The sequence below is a fragment of the Amblyraja radiata genome, chromosome 7 (assembly GCF_010909765.2).
Source record: "Amblyraja radiata isolate CabotCenter1 chromosome 7, sAmbRad1.1.pri, whole genome shotgun sequence".
NCBI lineage: Eukaryota > Metazoa > Chordata > Chondrichthyes > Rajiformes > Rajidae > Amblyraja > Amblyraja radiata.
In genome coordinates, this window is record NC_045962.1 from 83,440,348 (window position 1) to 83,460,041 (window position 19,694).

At 48.3% G+C, this 19,694-nt stretch overlaps 1 protein-coding gene across 3 annotated transcripts in view; it reads right to left on the reverse strand.

The window, feature by feature from the left end:
* adcy5 (adenylate cyclase 5) overlaps positions 1-19,694 on the reverse strand; it is a 266,316-nt gene that overhangs the window by 33,161 nt on the left and 213,461 nt on the right. For 2 of the 3 annotated variants that reach the window (XM_033024873.1, XM_033024872.1), the window contains exon 10: positions 8,551-8,565. The exons of the other annotated variant lie outside the window; for it this stretch is intronic. In XM_033024873.1, coding sequence (XP_032880764.1) covers positions 8,551-8,565 — 15 coding nt within the window. The remainder of the gene's footprint in view (positions 1-8,550; positions 8,566-19,694) is intronic. 3 annotated transcript variants of the gene reach the window in all.

The following is a 19,694-nucleotide window of genomic DNA, read 5'->3' on the forward strand; positions in this document are numbered from 1 at the left end:
GCCTGCGCTTGGTCCATAACCCTCCAAACCTGTCCTATCCATGTACCTGTCCAACTGTTTCTTAAACGATGGGATAGTCTCAGCCTCTACCCGCTGTGTGAAAAAGTTACCCCTCGGATTCCTATTCCTTTTTTCCCCTTCACCTTGAACCTATGTCCTCTGGTCCTCGATTCCCCTACTCTGGGTAAAAGACCCGATCTATTCCTCTCATGATTTTGTATACCTCTATAAGATCTCCGCTCATCCTCCTGCGCTCCATGGAATAGAGATCTATTGTCGGTGCTTCGAGAAAGCTGGTACTTTATGGGAGCTGATGCATCGTAGATTAGCTTAGTTTAGAGGACACAACATGGAAACAGGCCGTTAGGTCCATCCGACCAGTGATTCCCCCACACACTCGCTCCATCCTACACACACCAGGGACAATCTCAATTTTTTTTACTGAAGCCAATTAACCTACAAACCTGTACGTCTTTGGATTGTGGAAGGAAATCAGAGCACCTGGAGAAAACCCACGCAGTCACTGGGGTAACGTACAAATTCCGTACAGACAGCACCCGGTGTCAGGATTGAACCCGGGTCACTGGGGCTGTAAGGCAGTAACTCTACCGCTGTGCTGCCGTTCCGCCCCAAGACTCTTGTTCAAGTCATTGATCGAATCAATACAGCATGGAAACAGGGCCATCATCTCATATTGCCCATGCCAACCAAGATGCCCTATCCACACTAGTCCTACCTGCCCACCTTCGGCCCATATCTCTCTAAACGTTTCCAATCCATGCACCTGTCCAATGTCTTTTAAATGTTGTTATAATTTCTGCCTCAAATACACTTCACGCTGCCTGGGCAAGGCCACCAGCATAATTAATGACGAGTCTCACCACAAACACTCCCTCATCTCCCCTCTCCCATCAGGCAAGAGGTATAGAAGTTTGAAAATTCTCACTTCCAGAGTCAGGGACGGTTTCTTCCCGGCTGTTAACAGGCAACTGAACCATCCTATCACCAACTCGATAGTAGTCCTGAACTACTATCTACCTCATTGGAGGCCCTCAGACTATCTTTAATCGGACTTCACTGGAGTTTATCTTTCACTAAATGTGATTCCATTTATCCGGTATATGTACACAGTGGATGGCTTGTTATAATCATGTACAGTCTTCCCGCTGACATTGAAACATAGAAAATAGATGCAGGAGGCCATTCGGCCCTTCGAGCCAGCACCCCCATTCTAAAATAAGTACCCCGTTCCTGCTTTCTCCCCATATCCCTTGATTCCATTAGCTCTAAGAGCTAAATCTAACTCTCTCTTGAAAACATCCAGTAAAATGGTCTCCACTGCCTTCTGTGGCAGAGAATTCCACAGATTCACAACTCTCTGGGTGAAGAAGTCTTTCCTCACCTCAGTCCTAAATGGCCTACCTCTCATTCTTAAATTGTGACCCCTGGTTCTGAACTCCCCCAACACGGGGAACATTTATCCTGCTCTAAACGTTGCTCTGACTGAATAGCACGCAACAAAAAAGCTTTTCACTGTACCTTGGTACACGTGACAATAAACTGAACTACCTCTTCCGGCAGCTCATTCCATATGCCCATCTGAGGGGCAATCCCTATATGAAGGGATTGCCCCTCAGATTCCTATTCAATCTTTCCCATCTCACTTTGCACCTTTCACACCTCTTATAGACCTCTTATAGACAATAGGTCATTCATATAGAGAGTAGGCCTTTCAGCCCTTCGAGCCAGCACCGCCATTCAATGTGATCAGGGCTGATCATCCCCAATCAGTACCCCGTTCCTGCCTTCTCCCCATATGCGCTGACTCCGCTATTTGTAAGAGTTTCGGGTCGAGACTCGTGGATAAATGTGAGGTTATCCACTTTGGTGTCAAAAACAGGAAAGTAGACTATTATCTGAATAGAGGGATATGAGTTGATATGTACATGAATTGTGTGCAGGCAGAGAATAGTTTAACTTGGCTTCATATTCAGCACGGACATTGTGGGCTGAAGGGCCTGTTTCTGTTCTACGCCGTTCTACGTTGAGAGGTGTACATGCTTTAGTTTAGGTTAGAGATGGTGTGGAAACAGGCTCTGCCCCAATCAGCCATCACCTTGTGCACTAGTTCTATCCAACACAACAGGAACAATTTACAGAACCAATTAGCCTACAAACCTGCGCGTCTTTGGAATTTAGTTTAGTTTAGAGATACAGCGCGGAAACAGGCCCTTCAGCCCGCCGAGTCCGCACCGACCAGGGATCACCGCACACTAACACTATCTTTCCCACACCAATAGACAACAGGTGCAGGAGTAGACCATTTGGCCCTTCGAGCCAATGTGATCATGGCTGATCATCCCCAATCAGTACCCCGTTCCTGCCTTCTCCCCATACCCCCTGACTCCGCTATCTTTAAGAGCCCTATCCAGCTCTCTCATGAAAGTATCCAGACTCTCTTGAAAGTATCCAGAGTACCGGACTCCACTGCCCTCTGAGGCAGAGAATTCCATAGACTCACAACTCTCTGTGTGAAAAAGTATTTCCTCATCTCCGTTCTTGAGTGAAAAGTGTGAGATGTTGCACTTTGGGAGGTCAGATGTAGGAAGGAAAATGTACAATTAATTAATGGCATGACCCTCAAAGGCATTGATGTACAGAGAGATCTTGGGCTCCGTCCATAACTCCCTGAAAGTGCCAATACAATTAGGTAGAGTGGTAAGCAGGCATGGGTCGGGGCATTGAGTATAAGGGTCAGGATGTCATGATGCCGTTCTGATTATGCCACATTTGGAGTGTTGCGTGTAGTTCTAGTCGCCTCAATATAGAAAGGAAGTGGAGAGAGTGCAGAGGAGATTTACCAGAATGATGCCTGGATTAGAGCTGGTATTAGCTATGGAGGGGTTGGACAGACTTAAGATTGTTTTCTCTGGTACAGCGAAAGATGCGGGGAGACCTGACAGAAGAAGATAAAATGACAAGAGGAATAGATAGGGTAGACTGTGGGAACCTTCTTCTTGGGATGGATACATCAAGTACAATAAGCATATGGATATGCAGGGAATTGACGGATATGGGTTCCCGATCTGAACCATCACCTGCCCATTTTCTCCAGAGATGCCGAGTTACTCCAGCATTTTGCGTCTATCTTTGTTTTAAACCAGCATCTGCAGTTTATTTTCATTACATTGGATTACTTGCAGGCAGGTAAGAGTGGGTCTTAGCATCGATTGCACAGACACAGGTATATGGATTTAAGAGAGAGTTAGATAGAGCTCTAGGGGCTAGTGGAGTCAAGGGATATGGGGAGAAGGCAGGCACGGGTTATTGATAGGAGACGATCAGCCATGATCACAATGAATGGCGGTGCTGGCTCGGAGGGCCGAATGGCCTCCTCCTGCTATTTTCTATGTTTCTATGACACCGTGGGCCGAACAGTCCGTTCCAGTGCTGTACTGGAGGCAGACACGATAACAATGTTTAATATGCATTTAGGCAGAATCATTAACGGAGCAGGGAATAGAGGGATGCATCTTGTGTGCAGGCAGATGGGATTAGTTAAATAGCATCGTGTTTGGCACGGACATTGTGGGCCAAAGGGCCTGTTCCTGTGCTGCACTGTTCTGTTGGATTTCACCTGCTGCATTGGCCTGCAATGGGCAGCAGAGGGCAGTCTTGGCCCTCGGGTAACCTTTCAGCCTCAGGCCTGTGTGAGAAATCTTTCTTTCCGAAGATAGACACAAAATGCTGGAGTAACTCAGCGGGACTCTCTGGATAGAAGGAATGTTTTCACCGCAAGATGCCGTGTCTTCTGCCGCTCAGACTCTAACCTCTGGAATTCACATCCTTAACCCTTCCTCCCGGCACTTTCCCATTAATTAGTTCAGTTTATGTGTTGGAAGGAACGACAGATGTTGGTTTACACCAAACATAGGCACAAAATGGTGGAGTAACTCAGCGGGTCAGGCAGCATCTCTGGAGAAAAGGAGTAGGTTGACATTTCGGGTCGGGACCCTTCATCAGACTGAGCTGCCTAATTAGAGACACAGTGTGGGAACAGGCCCTTCGGCCCACCGAGTCCGTGCTGATCAGTGATCACCCCGTACACTAACACTATCCTACACATTCGAGACAATTTACAATTTTTACCAAATCCAAACCTGTACGTCTTTGGAATGTGGGAGGAAACCGGAGCACCCGGAGAAAACGGGGAGAACGTACAGACAACACCCGTGGTCAGGATCGAACCCGGGTCTCTGGCGCTGTAAGGCAGCAACTCTACCGCTGCGCCACCGTGCCAGTGAAGCTTCTCCCTCCCTCTTGACCAAACATCGAGTTACCTTTTGAACCAGTATCTTCCGTGATTGAACATACAACAAGCACAGCACAGGAACAGGCCCTACGGCCCACAATGTCTGTGCCGAACATAATGCCAAGACAAATTCTTATCTGCCTGCATATAAACCATATCCCTCCATTCCCTGCTAACACAGGTGCCTATCCAAAAGTCCAACTAAACGCCACTATCATATCTGCCTCCACCACCCTAGCAATGTGTACCAGGCACCCACCATCCTCTGTGTAAACAATGCTTGCCTGCACATCTCCCAGGAGCAGAATTAGGCCATTCAGCCCATCGAGTTAACTCTGTCATTCAATCATGGCTGATCTATCTTTCCCTCTCAACTCCATTCTACGGCCTTCTTCCCATAACCCTGAAACCCGTACTAATCAAGAATCTGTCAATCTCCAATTTAACAAGTCCCAAAAAACTTGGCCCCCACGGCTTTCCGTGGCAATGAATTCCACAAAATATCAGAGAGTAGTGAGCAGAGCTTTAAGGTGAGAGGGACAAATTTAAGGGAAATGTGTGGAGCAGTTTTTTTTACACAGAGGGTGGTGAGTGGAAGCATTGGTGATAATTTTCCAATGTTCAATAGATTCAGGATCAGTTCCTGTGGATTGGAGGATAGCTAATGTTATCCCACTTTTCAAGAGAGGAGCGAGATCTTCGGCTTCCTCCCAATGTTAAATCACCCTGGTACTGGGATATGTCGATTTTTAGTTTCGTTTAGTTTAGAGATACGGCGCGGACTCAGTGAGCCGAAGGGCCTGTTTCCGCGCTGTATCTCTAAACTAAACTAAACTAAAAATCGACATATTCCAGTACCAGGGTGATTTAACTTTGTAACACTGAGTTCTAATGTGGATCAGAGGTATTATACAATTGCAATATGTTGTTAGAACATGGCAGAAAGGATTATGCTCAGCTGCTGAAGAACGGAAATGAAAAATGACAAACTATTAGATTAATTTGTGCATTCAGGCAACGGTCTGCCTTCGAATTTGATTTGAGATTATATGAGAATTAATTCTGCAGAGTAGTTCAGCTCAGGAAGGAACTGCAGACGCAGGTTTAAACTGAAGATAGGCACAAAATGCTGGAGTAACTCAGCGGGACAGGCAGCATCCCTGGACAATGCTGAAGAAGGGTCTCGAGCTGAAACGTCACCCATTCCTTCTCTCCAGAGATGCTGCCTGTCCCGCTGAGTTACTCCAGCATTATGTGTCTGTCTTCCAGTGCAACTCTACCACTGCGACACCGTGTCGCCCTTCTTCAGACTGAGAGTCAGGAGACGTAGGTACATACGACAATAAACCTAAACTTAATTCGCCCAAAATCGGTCAAAGAGCTCCATAAGTGATAGGAGTAGAATTATGCCATTCGGCCCATCAAGTCTTCCCCGACATTCAATCATGGCTGATCTATCTTCTCCTTCCGAACCCCATTCTCCTGCCTTCTCCCCATAACCCTGACACCCGTACTAATTAAGAATCTATCTATCTCTGCCTTAAGGGCCTGTCCCATTTGGCCGTCATTTGCGGGTCACGCAGTTGGCGCACAAAGATTTTGTACCTCACAACATCCTGGGACGCTGCGCGTGGTCGCGCGTCACTGCTTATGTCATCGCGCACCATACGTGCATCACGTGCGTGTCACGATCCACGCGTCATGCGTCGTGACGCGCAAATGATGTCGCGTAAATTACGCGCTAATGACGGCCAAGTGGGACAGGCTCTTTTAAGATATCCACTGACATGGCCTCCACAGCCTTCTGTGGCACACAATTCCCACAGATTCGCCACCAAGAAGCCTGGCCTTTCCATCGGCGTTTTAAAGTTGGAGGCAATTAGCCGTTGCCGCCCACTGACAATTGTGAGAAAGAACAGCTGCGCCCCGGCTGTTTTCTCACGGTTATGTTGACACAGAGTGGGATAAGTTCCCAGGTCCGCACAACCGCGCACTTAAACACCAGCCCGGCCTTGGCAGCGGCCTGGTGCTTACCTGATATCTTTGATCTTTATTTACCTCTGTGAAACTCTGTAACAGGATCCCCGACCGCAGGTCTACAGGTGTGAACGGCATTGTTTACCTGGCACCGTTCCTGTTTTTTTTTTGGGGCAGCTGATCTCTCTTGAAGTCGTGTCACTGTTGCATAGAATTTAACAGGGGACCCGATCGGTGACGCAAGGCGGGGATAAACAAACAATCAGGGCGTGCTGAATAACGCCAGCTTTTGTGGCACAGCGGGGAACAAAGGGGCAGTAGTGGACTATTGGTGGACTATTGAATGAATGGTGACGTTTCAGGTCGAGACCCTTCTTCAGACCCTCACTTCACCATCAACATGGAAAATAGGTGCAGGAGTAGGCCATTCGGCCCTTTGAGCCTGCACCGCCATTCAATTTGATCATGGCTGATCATCCAACCTCAGTATCCTGTACCTGCTTTTTTCACCATAATCTCTTGATTCCCTTAGCCCTAAGAGCTAAATCTAACCATCCCCACATTTATTTATTTATATCTGTAGAGACAGAGAGATACTGCATCGATTCACGTTCACCATCAAACGATCGTGAGGTTATCCACTTTGGTGGCAAAAACAGGAAGGCAGATTACTATCTAAATGGGGTCAAGTTGGGAAAAGGGGAAGTACAACGGGATCTGGGGGTCCTTGTTCATCAGTCAATGAAAGTAAGCATGCAGGTACAGCAGGTACTGAAGAAAGCGAATGGCATGTTGGCCTTCATAACAAGTGGACCTTCTGCAGTTGTACAGGGCACTAGTGAGACCACACCTGGAGTATTGTGTGCAGTTTTGGTCTCCTAATTTGAGGAAGGACATTCTTGCTATTGAGGGAGTGCAGTGTAGGTTTACAAGGTTAATTCCCGGGATGGCGGGACTGTCATATGCTAAGAGAATGGAGCAGCTGGGCTTGTACACTCTGGAGTTTAGATGGATGAGAGGACATCTCATTGAAACATATAAGATTGTTAACGGTTTGGACACACTAGAGGCAGGAAACATGTTCCCGATGTTGGAGGAGTCCAGAACCAGGGGCCACAGTTTAAGAATAAGGGGTAAGCAATTTAGAACGGAGACGAGGAAACATTTTTTCTCACAGAGGGTGGTGAGTCTGTGGAATTATCTGCCTCAGAGGGCGGTGGAGGTCGGTTCTCCGGATACATTCAAGAGAGAGCTAGATAGGGCTCTTAAAGATAGCGGAGTCAGGGGACATGGAGAGAACGCAGGAACGGGGTACTGATTGGGGATAATCAGCCATGATCACATTGAATGGTGGTGCTGGCTCGAAGGGCCGAATGGCCAATTCTGCACCTATTGTCGGGGTCATGATGGTAGAGCGGTAGAGTTACAGCGAATGCAGCGCCGGAGACCCGGGTTCGATCCCGACTACGGGTGCTGTCTGTATGGAGCTTGTATGTCCCCCCCGTGACCTGCGTGTTTTTTCCCCCCCGAGATCTTTGGTTTCCTTCCACACTCCAAAGACGTACAGGTTTGTAGGTTAATTGCCTTGGTAAATGTAAAAATTGTCCCTAGTGGGTGTAGGATGGCGTTAATGTGCGGCGATCGCTGGTCAGCACGGACCCGGTGGGCCGAAGGGCCTGTTTCCACGCTGTATCTCTAAACTAAACGAAATCCAATCCAACACTACATCCAAATCCTACACTAATCTAATCCAATAAAAGTTTTTTCACTGTACTTCGGTGAAAGACTTGGGTAGAGTGGATGCAGAGCGGCTGTTTCCACTAGTGGGAGAGTCTGGGACCAGAGGTCATAGCCTCAGAATTAAAGGACGTTCCTTTAAGAAGGAGATGAGGAGGAATTTATTTAGTCAGATGGTGGTGAATCTGTGGAATTATTTACCATAGAAGGCTGAGGAGGCCTTTTGAAGGCAGAGATAGATAGATTCTTGATTAGTACGGAGGTCAGGGGGAGAAGGCAGGATAATGGGGTTAGGAGGGAGAGATAGAGCAGCCATGATTGAATGGCGGAGTAGACTTGATGGGCCGAATGGCCTAATTCTGCTCCTATCACTAATGACCTTATATGGGGGCAGGGAGAATGAAAGGGCAATGTCACCTCCTGGAGGGGAATATTTTGGAATTGTTGGACATGAAGGCATCACCCCACCCCTAACCAAATTACAGATGGCAGACATGAAAACAGAAAATGGTGGAGAAACTCACCAGGTCATGCAGTATCTGTGGAGAGAGAAACAGAGTTAACTGTTCAGGGCGATCACTGTACACAGTCCCGAGGAAACCTCCTTGTACTGAAACGTTAACTCTGAACACAAACAGGTCTTTGACCTTAAATCTCTTTCTCTCCCCGTAGATGCTGCCTGACCTGCTGAATAGCTCAAGTATTTTCTGCGTTATTTTTCTCCAGATTTTCAGCATCTGCAGTCTTTTGTGGCTTTTATCAGGGGTGGTGGTGGAGGCAGATATGCTAATGGCATTTAAGAGGCTTTTGGATATGCAGGGAATAGAGGAATATGGTTCACTTGCAGGCAGAGGAGATTAATTTAGCTAGTTTACTCTTTTAGCTAGTTTAGCTAGTTTAGCTAGTTTAGCTAGTTTAGCTAGTTTAGCTAGTTATCCAGCTTTTGCATCCTTCTAAATTCCAGAGCCCAAATACAAGCCCAGCCGCTCCATTCTCAAAGCATATGACAGTCCCGCCATCCCGGGAATTAACCTTGTAAACCTACGCTGCACTCCCTCAATAGGAAGAATGTCCTTCCTCAAATTTGGGGACCAAAACTGCACACAATACTCCAGGTGTGGTCTCACTAGGGTCCTGTACAACTGCAGAAGGAACATGATCATGCTCATATTGAAAGCGGTGCAGGCTCGATGGGCCGAATGGCCTACTCCTGCACCTATTTTCTATGTTTCTATTACCTCTTTGCTCCTATACTCAACTCCTCTTGTTATGATGGCCAACATGCCATTCACTTTCTTCACTGCCTGCTGTACCTGCATGCTTACTTTCATTGACTGATGAACAAGGACCCCCAGATCCCGTTGTAGTTCCCCTTTTCCCAACTTGACACCATTTAGATAGTAATCTGCCTTCCTGTTTTTGCTACCAAAGTGGATAACCTCACATTTATCCACATTAAACTGCATCTGCCATGCATCTGCCCACTCACCCAACCTGTCCAAGTCACCCTGCATTATCATAGCATCCTCATCACAGTTCACACTGCCACCCAGCTTTGTGTTATCTGCAAATTTGCTAATGTTACTTTGAATCCCTTCATCTAAATCATTAATGTATATTGTAAATAGCTGCTGTCCCAGCACCGAGCCTTGCGGTACCCCACTAGTCACTGCCTGCCATTCTGAACTAAACTAATCCAGACACAATGACAATGGCGATATTTTCCAGTGAGACGGACTAGATTCTACATCGTCGCTGCTCCTTGAAACGGAGTCAACTTTCGATTCCACCAGAGGCAGCAAAGAGGTCTCTTCAAATTCCTATCTGACAGACGGCATTTCCAGGTTCAGCACTCCCCCACTACTTTCCCACAAGGTCCAGAGTCATAGAGTGATACAGCAAGGAAACAGGCCCTTCAGCCCAACTTCCTCACACCAGCCAACATGTCCCAGCTACACGACTCCCACCTGCCCACGTTTGGCCCATATCGCTACAAACCCGTCCTATCCATGTACCTGTCTTTTCCTTAATTGCTAGGATAGTCCCTGCCTCAACTACCTTCTCTGGCAGCTCGTTCCATACACTGTGTGAAAACATTATTCCTCAGATTCCTATTAAATCTTCTCCCCTTCACCTTAAACCTATGTCCTCTGGTCCTCGATTCACTTACTCTGGGCAAGAGACTCTGTGCATCTACCCGATCTATTCCTCTCATGATTTTATACACCTCTACAAGATCACCCCTCATCCTCCTGTGCTCCACGGAATAGAGTCCCAGCCTACTCAACCTTTCCTTAAAGCTCAGACTCTCTAGTCCTGGCAACAGAGGTTGGACACGCTAGATGCAGGAAACATGTTCCCGATGTTGGGGGAGTCCAGAATCAGGGGCCACAGTTTAAGAATAAGGGGTAGGCCATTTAGAACTGAGATAAGGAAAAATATTTTCACCGAGAGAGTTGGGAATTTGTGGAATTCTCTGCCTCAGAAGGTAGTGGAGGCAGATCCACTGGATTTATTCAAAAGAGAGTTAGATAGAATTCTTAGGGCTAGCAGAATCAAGGGATATGGGGAGAAGGCAGGAACTGATTGTGGTATTGATTGTGGATGATCAGCCCTGATCAGATTGAATGGCGGTGCTGGCTCGAAGGGCCGAATGGCCTACCTATCTTTTATGTATCTATGTAACATCCTCTTAAATCCTTATCTGCACCCTTTCCAGCTTGACAATATTGGTTTGAGCGAATTAATCATCTGTGGTTTCCTTTATTCAGTAGATACCGGTAGCATTAGTGGTGAGATCGGGTATTGAGGGGGGAGTTTCTGGGAGTTTCTGGGACAACTAACTCTGTTGAGCCTTTCAGTGGTGCCGTGGGCCTAGCTCAACGAAACATCAGTGAAGGGAAGACAGACACGAAATGGCGGAGTAACTCAGGCAGCATCCCTGGAGAAAAGGAATGGGTGACGTTTCGGGTCGAGACCCTTCTTCAGACTGAGAGTCAAGGGCCTGTCCCACTTGGCGATTTTTTTTGGCGACTGCCGGCATCATTGACTGACGTATCAGGTCACCGAAAAATATACGCGGCGTGATGGCGTATTGACGCGCGGTGTTTTTCCAAGTGTCGCAACATTTTTTTTGTCGCCGCTGGATTTTGAAATGTTCAAAATCTTTTGGCGACACTGATATGACTGCGGCAAAATCGCCAAGTGGGACAGGCCCTTCAGGGGTGAGGGAGACACGAAGATAGGAAGGAAAAGGTGTGAAAACGACAGATCGAAAGAGACGAGGATTGAGAAAAATGTCGAATAGATCATTGTTAGAGGTGCCCACTTGATAAACTGAAGAACGGTCTCGACCCGAAATGTCACCCATTCCTTCCCCCCAGAGATGCTGTCTGACCCGCTGAGTTACTCCAGCATTTTGTGTCTAACCCCAAAGATATACTTACACGATCAGGTTTTTTTAAATGCGCTTGTTAACATGTAAGTAGCTAATTATTGCACATGGAGCTAGTTATTGTCCTTTGCATAAGTTTGTATAACCAGTTTAGATACTACTTTGGCTTTGGGCCTAGTTTTCTTGGTTGAGCGCTTATCCTGGTGTTATAAGACATGCAAATTTGAATATTTGTTGTAATTTAAGCTGCTCACACACCAAAGGCTAGGGACCTAATGCGGGTAAATGGGGTTGGTGTAAATAGTGCACATGTCTCTAGTTTTGTTCAATTTCATTTAGAGGTACAGCGCGGAAACAGGACCTTTGACCCACCGAGTCCTCGCCGCCGAGCGATTACCCCGTACACCAGCAGCATCCTACACACTCGGGACAATTTACAATTTTACCGAAGCCAATTAACCTACAATGCTGCTCGTATTTGGAGTGTGGGAGGAAACCAGAGCACCCTAGGAAAACCCAGTCGGGCACAGGGAGAACGTGCAAACTCCGTATAGACAACACCCATCGTCAGGATCAAACCTGGGTCTTTGGCGCTGTAAGGCAGCAACTCTACCCCTGACACAAAGGTGGTGGGTTTATAGAACAAGCTGCCAGAGGAGGTAGTTGAGGCAGGGACTATCCCATCGTTTAAGAAACAGTTAGACAGATGCATTGATGGGACAGGTTTGGAGGGATATGGACCAAGCGCAAGCAAGTGGGACCAGTGTACAATGCCCTCCATAATGTTTGGGACAAAGACCCATCATTTATTTATTTGCCTCTGTACTCCACAATTTGAGATTTATAATAGAAAAAAATCACATGTGGTTATAGTGCATTTTGTCAGATTTTAATGAAGGCCATTTTTATAGTTTGGTTTCACCATGTAGAAATTACAGCAGTGTTTATACATAGTCCCCCCATTTCAGGGCACCATAATGTATGGGACACATGGCTTCACAGGTGTTTGTAATTGCTCAGGTGTGTGTAATTACCTCCTTTTCAATTCAATTCAACTTTATTGTCATTGCACAAATACGAGTATAGTTACAACGAAATGCAGTTTAGCGTCTGGTCATAGTCATAGTGCAAGATAGTAGAAGTAATAAAAAAAAAAAAAATAAGCATACAATAAAAATAAAAAATACTGGTTAACAATGTGTGGATTGTGGATGAATTAAAACTGGTACATAGGCAAATAACTGTATACAAATGGGAGAGTCTAGAGATAGCTAGCGACGGGACTCTGAGTTCAGCAGTGTAATGGTGTTATTGAAAAAGCTGTTCCTCAGCCTGCTTGTGCGAGACCTGAGGCTCCTGTACCGCCTCCCTGATGGGAGGAGGGCAAACAGTCCATGGTTGGGGTGAGAGGGGTCCTTGATGATTTTCCCGGCCCGTCTCAGACACCGTTTGCGGTGGAGGGCATCCATGGCAGGGAGCGGGGCACCGATGATGTGCTGAGTGGTTTTCACCACCCGTTGTAGTGCCTTCCTGTCAGCTGCGGTGCAACTGCTGTACCATACCGTGAAGCAGGTGGTCAGGATGCTTTCGATGGTACAGCGGTAGAAGTTGGACAGGATCTGGGGGGACAGGTGAGCTTTCTTGAGCCTCCTCAGAAAGTAAAGGCGCTGCTGCGCCTTTTTGATCAATTTGGTGGCATTGAGGGACCAGGACAGATCCTCTGAGATGTGTACCCCGAGGAATTTGTAGTTGGAGACGCGCTCCACCTCAGTCCCGTTTATGTGGATGGGGGTATGTCTGCCACCTCTGGTCTTCCTGAAGTCAACAATGATTTCCTTCGTCTTCTTGGAGTTGAGGACGAGGTTATTGTTGGCACACCAGGCTGCCAGGTTCTGGACCTCCTCCCTATAGGCTGATTCGTTGTTGTCGCTGATCAGTCCTACCACCGTGGTGTCATCGGCAAATTTTATGATGGCGTTGGAGCCATACTTAGGGACGCAGTCATGGGTGAAGAGGGAGTAGAGGAGAGGGCTGAGCACACAGCCCTGTGGCACGCCGGTGCTCAGTGTTAGAGTGGAGGAGGTGAGGTTGTTGATCCTAACAGACTGTGGTCTGTTGGTGAGGAAATCCAGTGTCCAATTGCAGAGGGAGGTGGTGATGCCAAGTCCGCTGAGTTTGGTGATCAAGCTGGCGGGGATGACAGTGTTAAAGGCGGAGCTGAAGTCGATGAACGACAACCTGATGTAGGAGTTGTTGTTGTCCAGGTGGGACAGGGCAGAGTGTAGGGCCGCCGATATGGCGTCCTCTGTAGACCTGTTGGGCCGGTAGGCAAACTGATGGGGGTCCAGTGTGGGGGGGAGGCTGGCTTTGAGGTGAGCCAAGATCAGCCGCTCAAAGCACTTTGCGATGACAGGGGTGAGTGCCACTGGGCGGTAGTCGTTGAGACTCCCTGAAGCTGACTGTTTGGGCACTGGCACAATGGTTGAGGTCTTGAGGCAAGTAGGGACGACACCCTGGGCCAGTGACAGATTGAAAATGTCAGTGAAGACCAGGGATAGTTGTCCAGCACATGCCCTGAGCACCCGCCCGGGGATGCCATCGGGGCCGGCAGCTTTGTGTTCATTTGCCTTGCTCAGTGCGCCTTGTACAGCAGAGGTGGAGAGACTGAGGGGTTGTTCGTTCAGGGGTGGGGCAGCTTTGATGGCTGGAGTTTTGTTGTCCTGGTCAAAACAAGCATAGAAGTAGTTTAGCTCATCAGGAAGGGAGGCGTTGTCTGGGGGGGGGGGTGTTAACTTTATGGTAGTCAGCAATGGACTTGATGCCTTGCCACATGCGTCTGGGGTCGGAGTTGTTTTGAAAATGCTCCTCGATCTGCCGTTTGTGTTTGAGTTTAGCGTTCCTAATTCCCTTTATCAGGTTGACCCTGGATGAGCTGTATCCCTCAGCGTTGCCAGATCTAAAAGCGGCATCGCGAGCCTTCAGCAAGAGTCTGACCTCTCTGCTCATCCACGGCTTCCGATTAGGGAAGGTCTTTATTTGTTTATGGGTAGTGACGTTGTCGGTGCAGAATTTTATATAGTCCAAAACGGATGAGGTGTATGAGTTAATGTCCACTTGGAAGTCAAAGGTGGCCTGAGTGGCAAACAGACTCCAGTCTGTTTGCTGAAACTGTTCCTGTAGTGCAGAGACAGCCCCCTCAGGCCAAACCTTCACTGTCCTCACGGTTGGTTTCACACGTCTGATGAGAGGTGTGTATTTGGGGAGCAGGAACAAAGAGAGGTGGTCAGACTGACCCAGGTGGGGGAGGGGGAGGGCTTTGTAGGCTTCAGTAATATTAGTGTAAACTAAATCCAGAATATTGTCTCCTCTGGTTGGGCAGGAAACATGCTGATGGAACCTGGGGAGTACAGTTTTAAGGTTGGAGTGGTTAAAATCACCCGCAACAATAAAAGCCCCCTCTGGGTGTGCAGTTAGTTGTTTGCTGATAGCAGCTTGCAGCTCTTCCATTGCTAGCCTGGCATTAGCGTCCGGGGGTACATAGACTGCAGTGATAACAATCGATGTAAATTCTCTGGGCAGATAGAAGGGCCTGCACTTAATCATCAGGTATTCCAGGTCAGCAGAGCAGTGACTACCAATCCTAACAACGTCCGTACACCATGAGTTGTTCACATAAATGCACAGTCCGCCGCCCTTGGTCTTACCGGAGTCCCCCGCTGTTCTGTCGGCCCTGAAGACAGTGCGCCCATCCAGCTCGATGGCGTTGTCCGGGATGTTGTCGTTGAGCCATGTTTCGGTAAAGACCATGGCGTTGCAGTCGGCGATCCGTTTATGTGTGGTGATCCGCAGCCGTAGTTCATTGATTTTATTCACCAGGGACCGAACATTGGCGAGGAAAATGCTGGGCAGAGCTGGCTGGTGAGGGTTTAGCTTTAGCCTAGCCCGATAGCCTCCCCGCTTCCCACGTCTTTGTTTGCGGTCTCTGCGCCGCCTCCGGGCACTTCCTGTCGGAGGAGCTGGCAGACTAGACCGCGGTGTCCTGGTGATCTCCGGCGGTAGTTGGAAGTCGCTTCGTGTACTGGTTGTGCAGAGACGACCGAGATCCAGTAGCTCTTGACCGCCATACAAAGTCTTCGCTCGACTGTTCCGAGCGAAAACTACGGTAATTATTAGCCAAAAAAAAACTAACTTGCAAAAACTGTGGAGACGCAGAGCCTCGCGTTGTGCACGCGACGCCATCTTGATTTGGCCTCCGTGTATAAGAGAGCTCCTCCAGTCTTTTCATCACCTTGGGAAACTTTTATTGCTGTTTATCAACATGAGGACCAAAGTTGTGCCAATGAAAGTCAAAGAAGCCATTATGAGACCGAGAAACAAGAATAAAACTGTTAGAGACATCAGCCGAACCTTAAGCTTACCAAAATCAACTGTTTGGAACATCATTAAGAAGAAAAAGAGCACTGGTGAGCTTACTAATCCCAAAGGGACTGGCAGGCCAAGGAAAACCTCCACAGCTGATGACAGAAGAATTCTCTTTATAATAAAGAAAAATCCCCAAACACCTGTCCGACAGATCAGAAACACTCTTCAGGTGTGGATTTGTCAATGACCACTGTCCGCAGAAGACTTCATGAACAGAAATACAGAGGTATAGCTGCATAAATAGGGTGGCCAGGTTACAGTACTTAAAAGAGCAGCCACAGTTCTGGAAAAAGGCCTTGTGGACAGATGAGATGAAGATTAACATATCAGAGTGATGTCAAGAGCAAAGTATGGAGGAGAGAAGGAACTTCCCAAGATCCAAAGCATACCACCTCACCTGTGAAACACGGTGGTGGAGGTGTTATAGCCTGGGCATGTATGGCTGCTGAATGTACTGCAGGGCTGCCATCATTGGGTGAGAGTTGAGAGTGAGAAATCGCGAGGGAGCGTTGTGACCGGGGAAGGGGTGGATGTGAGGAGGGTGTTCAGGTTTTTGGGTTACGGCCCGTGTGTCGTAGGTTGCCGAACCCTGTCCTAGATGTTTGGCCTCATTGTGGTCCTCCCCATGTTTTACAACCGATTCACCTGGTTAGTTTTATCTCCGGCTGCTTCATGTTGTCGGCGGCTGCACATCCAACCAAGAAAGAAGAGAAGAGGTGCGACGTCACTCACAGCCGCCAACTGACGCGCTTCCACAGACCGCACAGATCGTTGTGATATGGCGCAAAAAGACAAACTGTGCAGGGACTGAAGACAGCGTGAGAATTCTGTCATCAGCGTGAGAATTGGCTGAAATGCGTGACTCTCACGCTCAAAGCGTGAGAGTTGGCAGCCCTGTCTAAGGCCAGGATGTGACAACAGACGCACAGGGAGACACACACACACAGGGAGACACGCACACAGGGAGAGACGCACACACACACACAGGGAGACACACACACACACAGGGAGACACGTACACAGGGAGAGACACACACACACACACAGGGAGACACACACACACACAGGGAGACACACAGACATGCACACACACACAGGGAGATACACACACACACACACAGGGAGACACACACACACACACACACAGGGAGACACACACACACACACACACACACACAGGGAGACACATACACAAAGGAAGACACACACACACACAGGGAGACACACAGACATGCACACACACACAGGGAGATACACACACACACACACAGGGAGACAGACACACACACACACACACACAGCGAGACAGACACACACACACACACACACACACACACACACACACACACAGGGACACACACACACACACAGGGATACACACACACACACACACACACACACACACAGGGAGACACACACACATGGGGAGACACACACACACATAGAGGGATACACACACACACACAGGGAGACACACACAGGGACACACACACACACAGGGAGACACACACACAGGGAGACAGACACAGGGAGACACACACACAGGGAGACACACACATGGAGACACACACACAGGGAGACACACACACACACACACAGGGAGACACACACACACACACACACACACAGGGAGACACACACACACACACAGGGAGACACACACACACACAGGGAGACACACACACACACAGGGAGACACACACACACACACACAGGGAGACACGTACACAGGGAGAGACACACACACACACACAGGGAGACACACACACACACACACAGGGAGACACACACACACACACAGGGAGACACACACACACACAGGGTGACACACACACACACAGGGAGACACACACACACACACACACACAGGGAGACACACACACACACACACACACAGGGAGACACACACACACACCCAGGGAGACACACACACACACAGGGAGACACACACACACACAGGGAGACACGTACACAGGGAGAGACACACACACACACACAGGGAGACACACACACACAGGGAGACACATACACAAAGGAAGACACACACACGGAGACACACACACACACACACAGACACGTACACAGGGAGACACACACAGTGATACACACACACACACCTTTCCTTCCCCTCTCCATCCTCCCCCTCCCTCTTTTTCCTCACGCTTCCTCTTTCTCCCCTTTCTCCTTCCCTTCCTTCATCCTCTTTCTACATTCCCTCCCCGTCTCTCTTTGCCTCCATCCCTCCCTTTTTTTTTCTCTTTCTCTCTCTCTCTCTTTCTCCCCTCCCTCTCGTTCCCCGGCTGCCAAATGGGGAGTCTGGCGGGCACGGTGTAGCGTGGATTGGCGGCGCTGGCGCTGGCGCTGCCGTGTGGGCTGAAGGGCAGGAGGGAGGGAGGGAGCGAGGTTGCCGCGGCAGCCGGAAGCGCAGCGCTCGCAGACGGCTCACAAAAGCGCTGGCACCCGCTGCCCGGGACCGACGCGCTTCCCCAATCCGTGCAGATCGCTGTCATGCGGCGCAAACTTGAGACAAACTGTGCAGGGACTGAAGACAGCCTGTCAGCGTGAGAATTCTGTCTTCAGCGTGAGGGCGTGAGAATTGGCTGAAATGCGTGAGTGTCACGCTCAAAGCGTGAGAGTAGGCAGCCCTGGTACTGGCTCACTTATCTTCATTGATCATGCAACTGCTGATGGTAGTAGCAGAATGAATTCTGAAGTGTATAGACACATCCTATTTGCTCAAGTTCAAACAAATGCCTCAAAACTCATGGGCCGGCGGTTCATTCTACAGCAAGACAATGATCACAAACATACTGGTAAAGCAACAAAGGAGTTTTTCAAAGCTAAAAATATGGTCTATCCTTGAGTGGCCAAATCAATCACCCGATCTGAACCCAATTGGGCATGCCTTTTATATGCTGAAGAGAAAACTGAAGGGGACTAGCCCCCAAAACAAGCATAAGCTAAAGATGGCTGCAATACAGGCCTGGCAGAGCATCACCAGAGAAGACACCCAGCAACTGGTGATGTCCATGAATCGCAGACTTCAAGCAGTCATTGCATGCAAAGGATATGCAACAAAATACTAAACATGACTACTTTCATTTACATGACATTGCTGTGTCCCAAACATTATGGTGCCCTGAAATAGGGGAGGAGTATGTATAAACACTGCTGTAATTTCTACATGGTGACACCAAAATGTATAAAAATGGCCTTTAATAAAATATGACAATGTGCACTTTAACCACATGTGATTTTTTTTTCTATTACAAATCTCAAATTGTGGAGTACAGAGGCAAATAAATAAATTATGGGTCTTTGTCCCAAACATTATGGCTGAGACATTGCTGGCCGGTGTGGGCAAGGTGGGCTGAAGGGCCTGTTTCCACACTGTATCGCTCTGTGACTCCAGGTATATACAATTATGAGAGGCAGAGATAGGTTACACAGTCAGAACCCTTTTCCCCAAGGGTGGGAATGTTTACAACCGGAGGGCATAGGTTTAAAGTGAAAGGGGGAAAGTTTAAAGGAGATGTGCGGGCACTCTTTTACAGAGAAGGATGGTGGGTGCCTGGTAAATGCTGCCAGGGTTGGTGGTGGAGGCAGGTATGATAGCGGCATTTAAAAGGCTTTCAGATAAACACATAGACATGAATGGGATGTGGACAGAAATGCTGGAGAAACTCAGCGGGTGAGGCAGCATCTATGGGATAAAAGGAATGGGTGACATTTCGGGTCGAGACCCTTGACCCCCTGAGTTACTCCAGTTTTTTATGTCTATCTTCAGTTTAAGCCAGCATCTGCAGTTCCTTCGTACTCATGGAATTTCAAGTCAGATCTCAGGATCTCTGC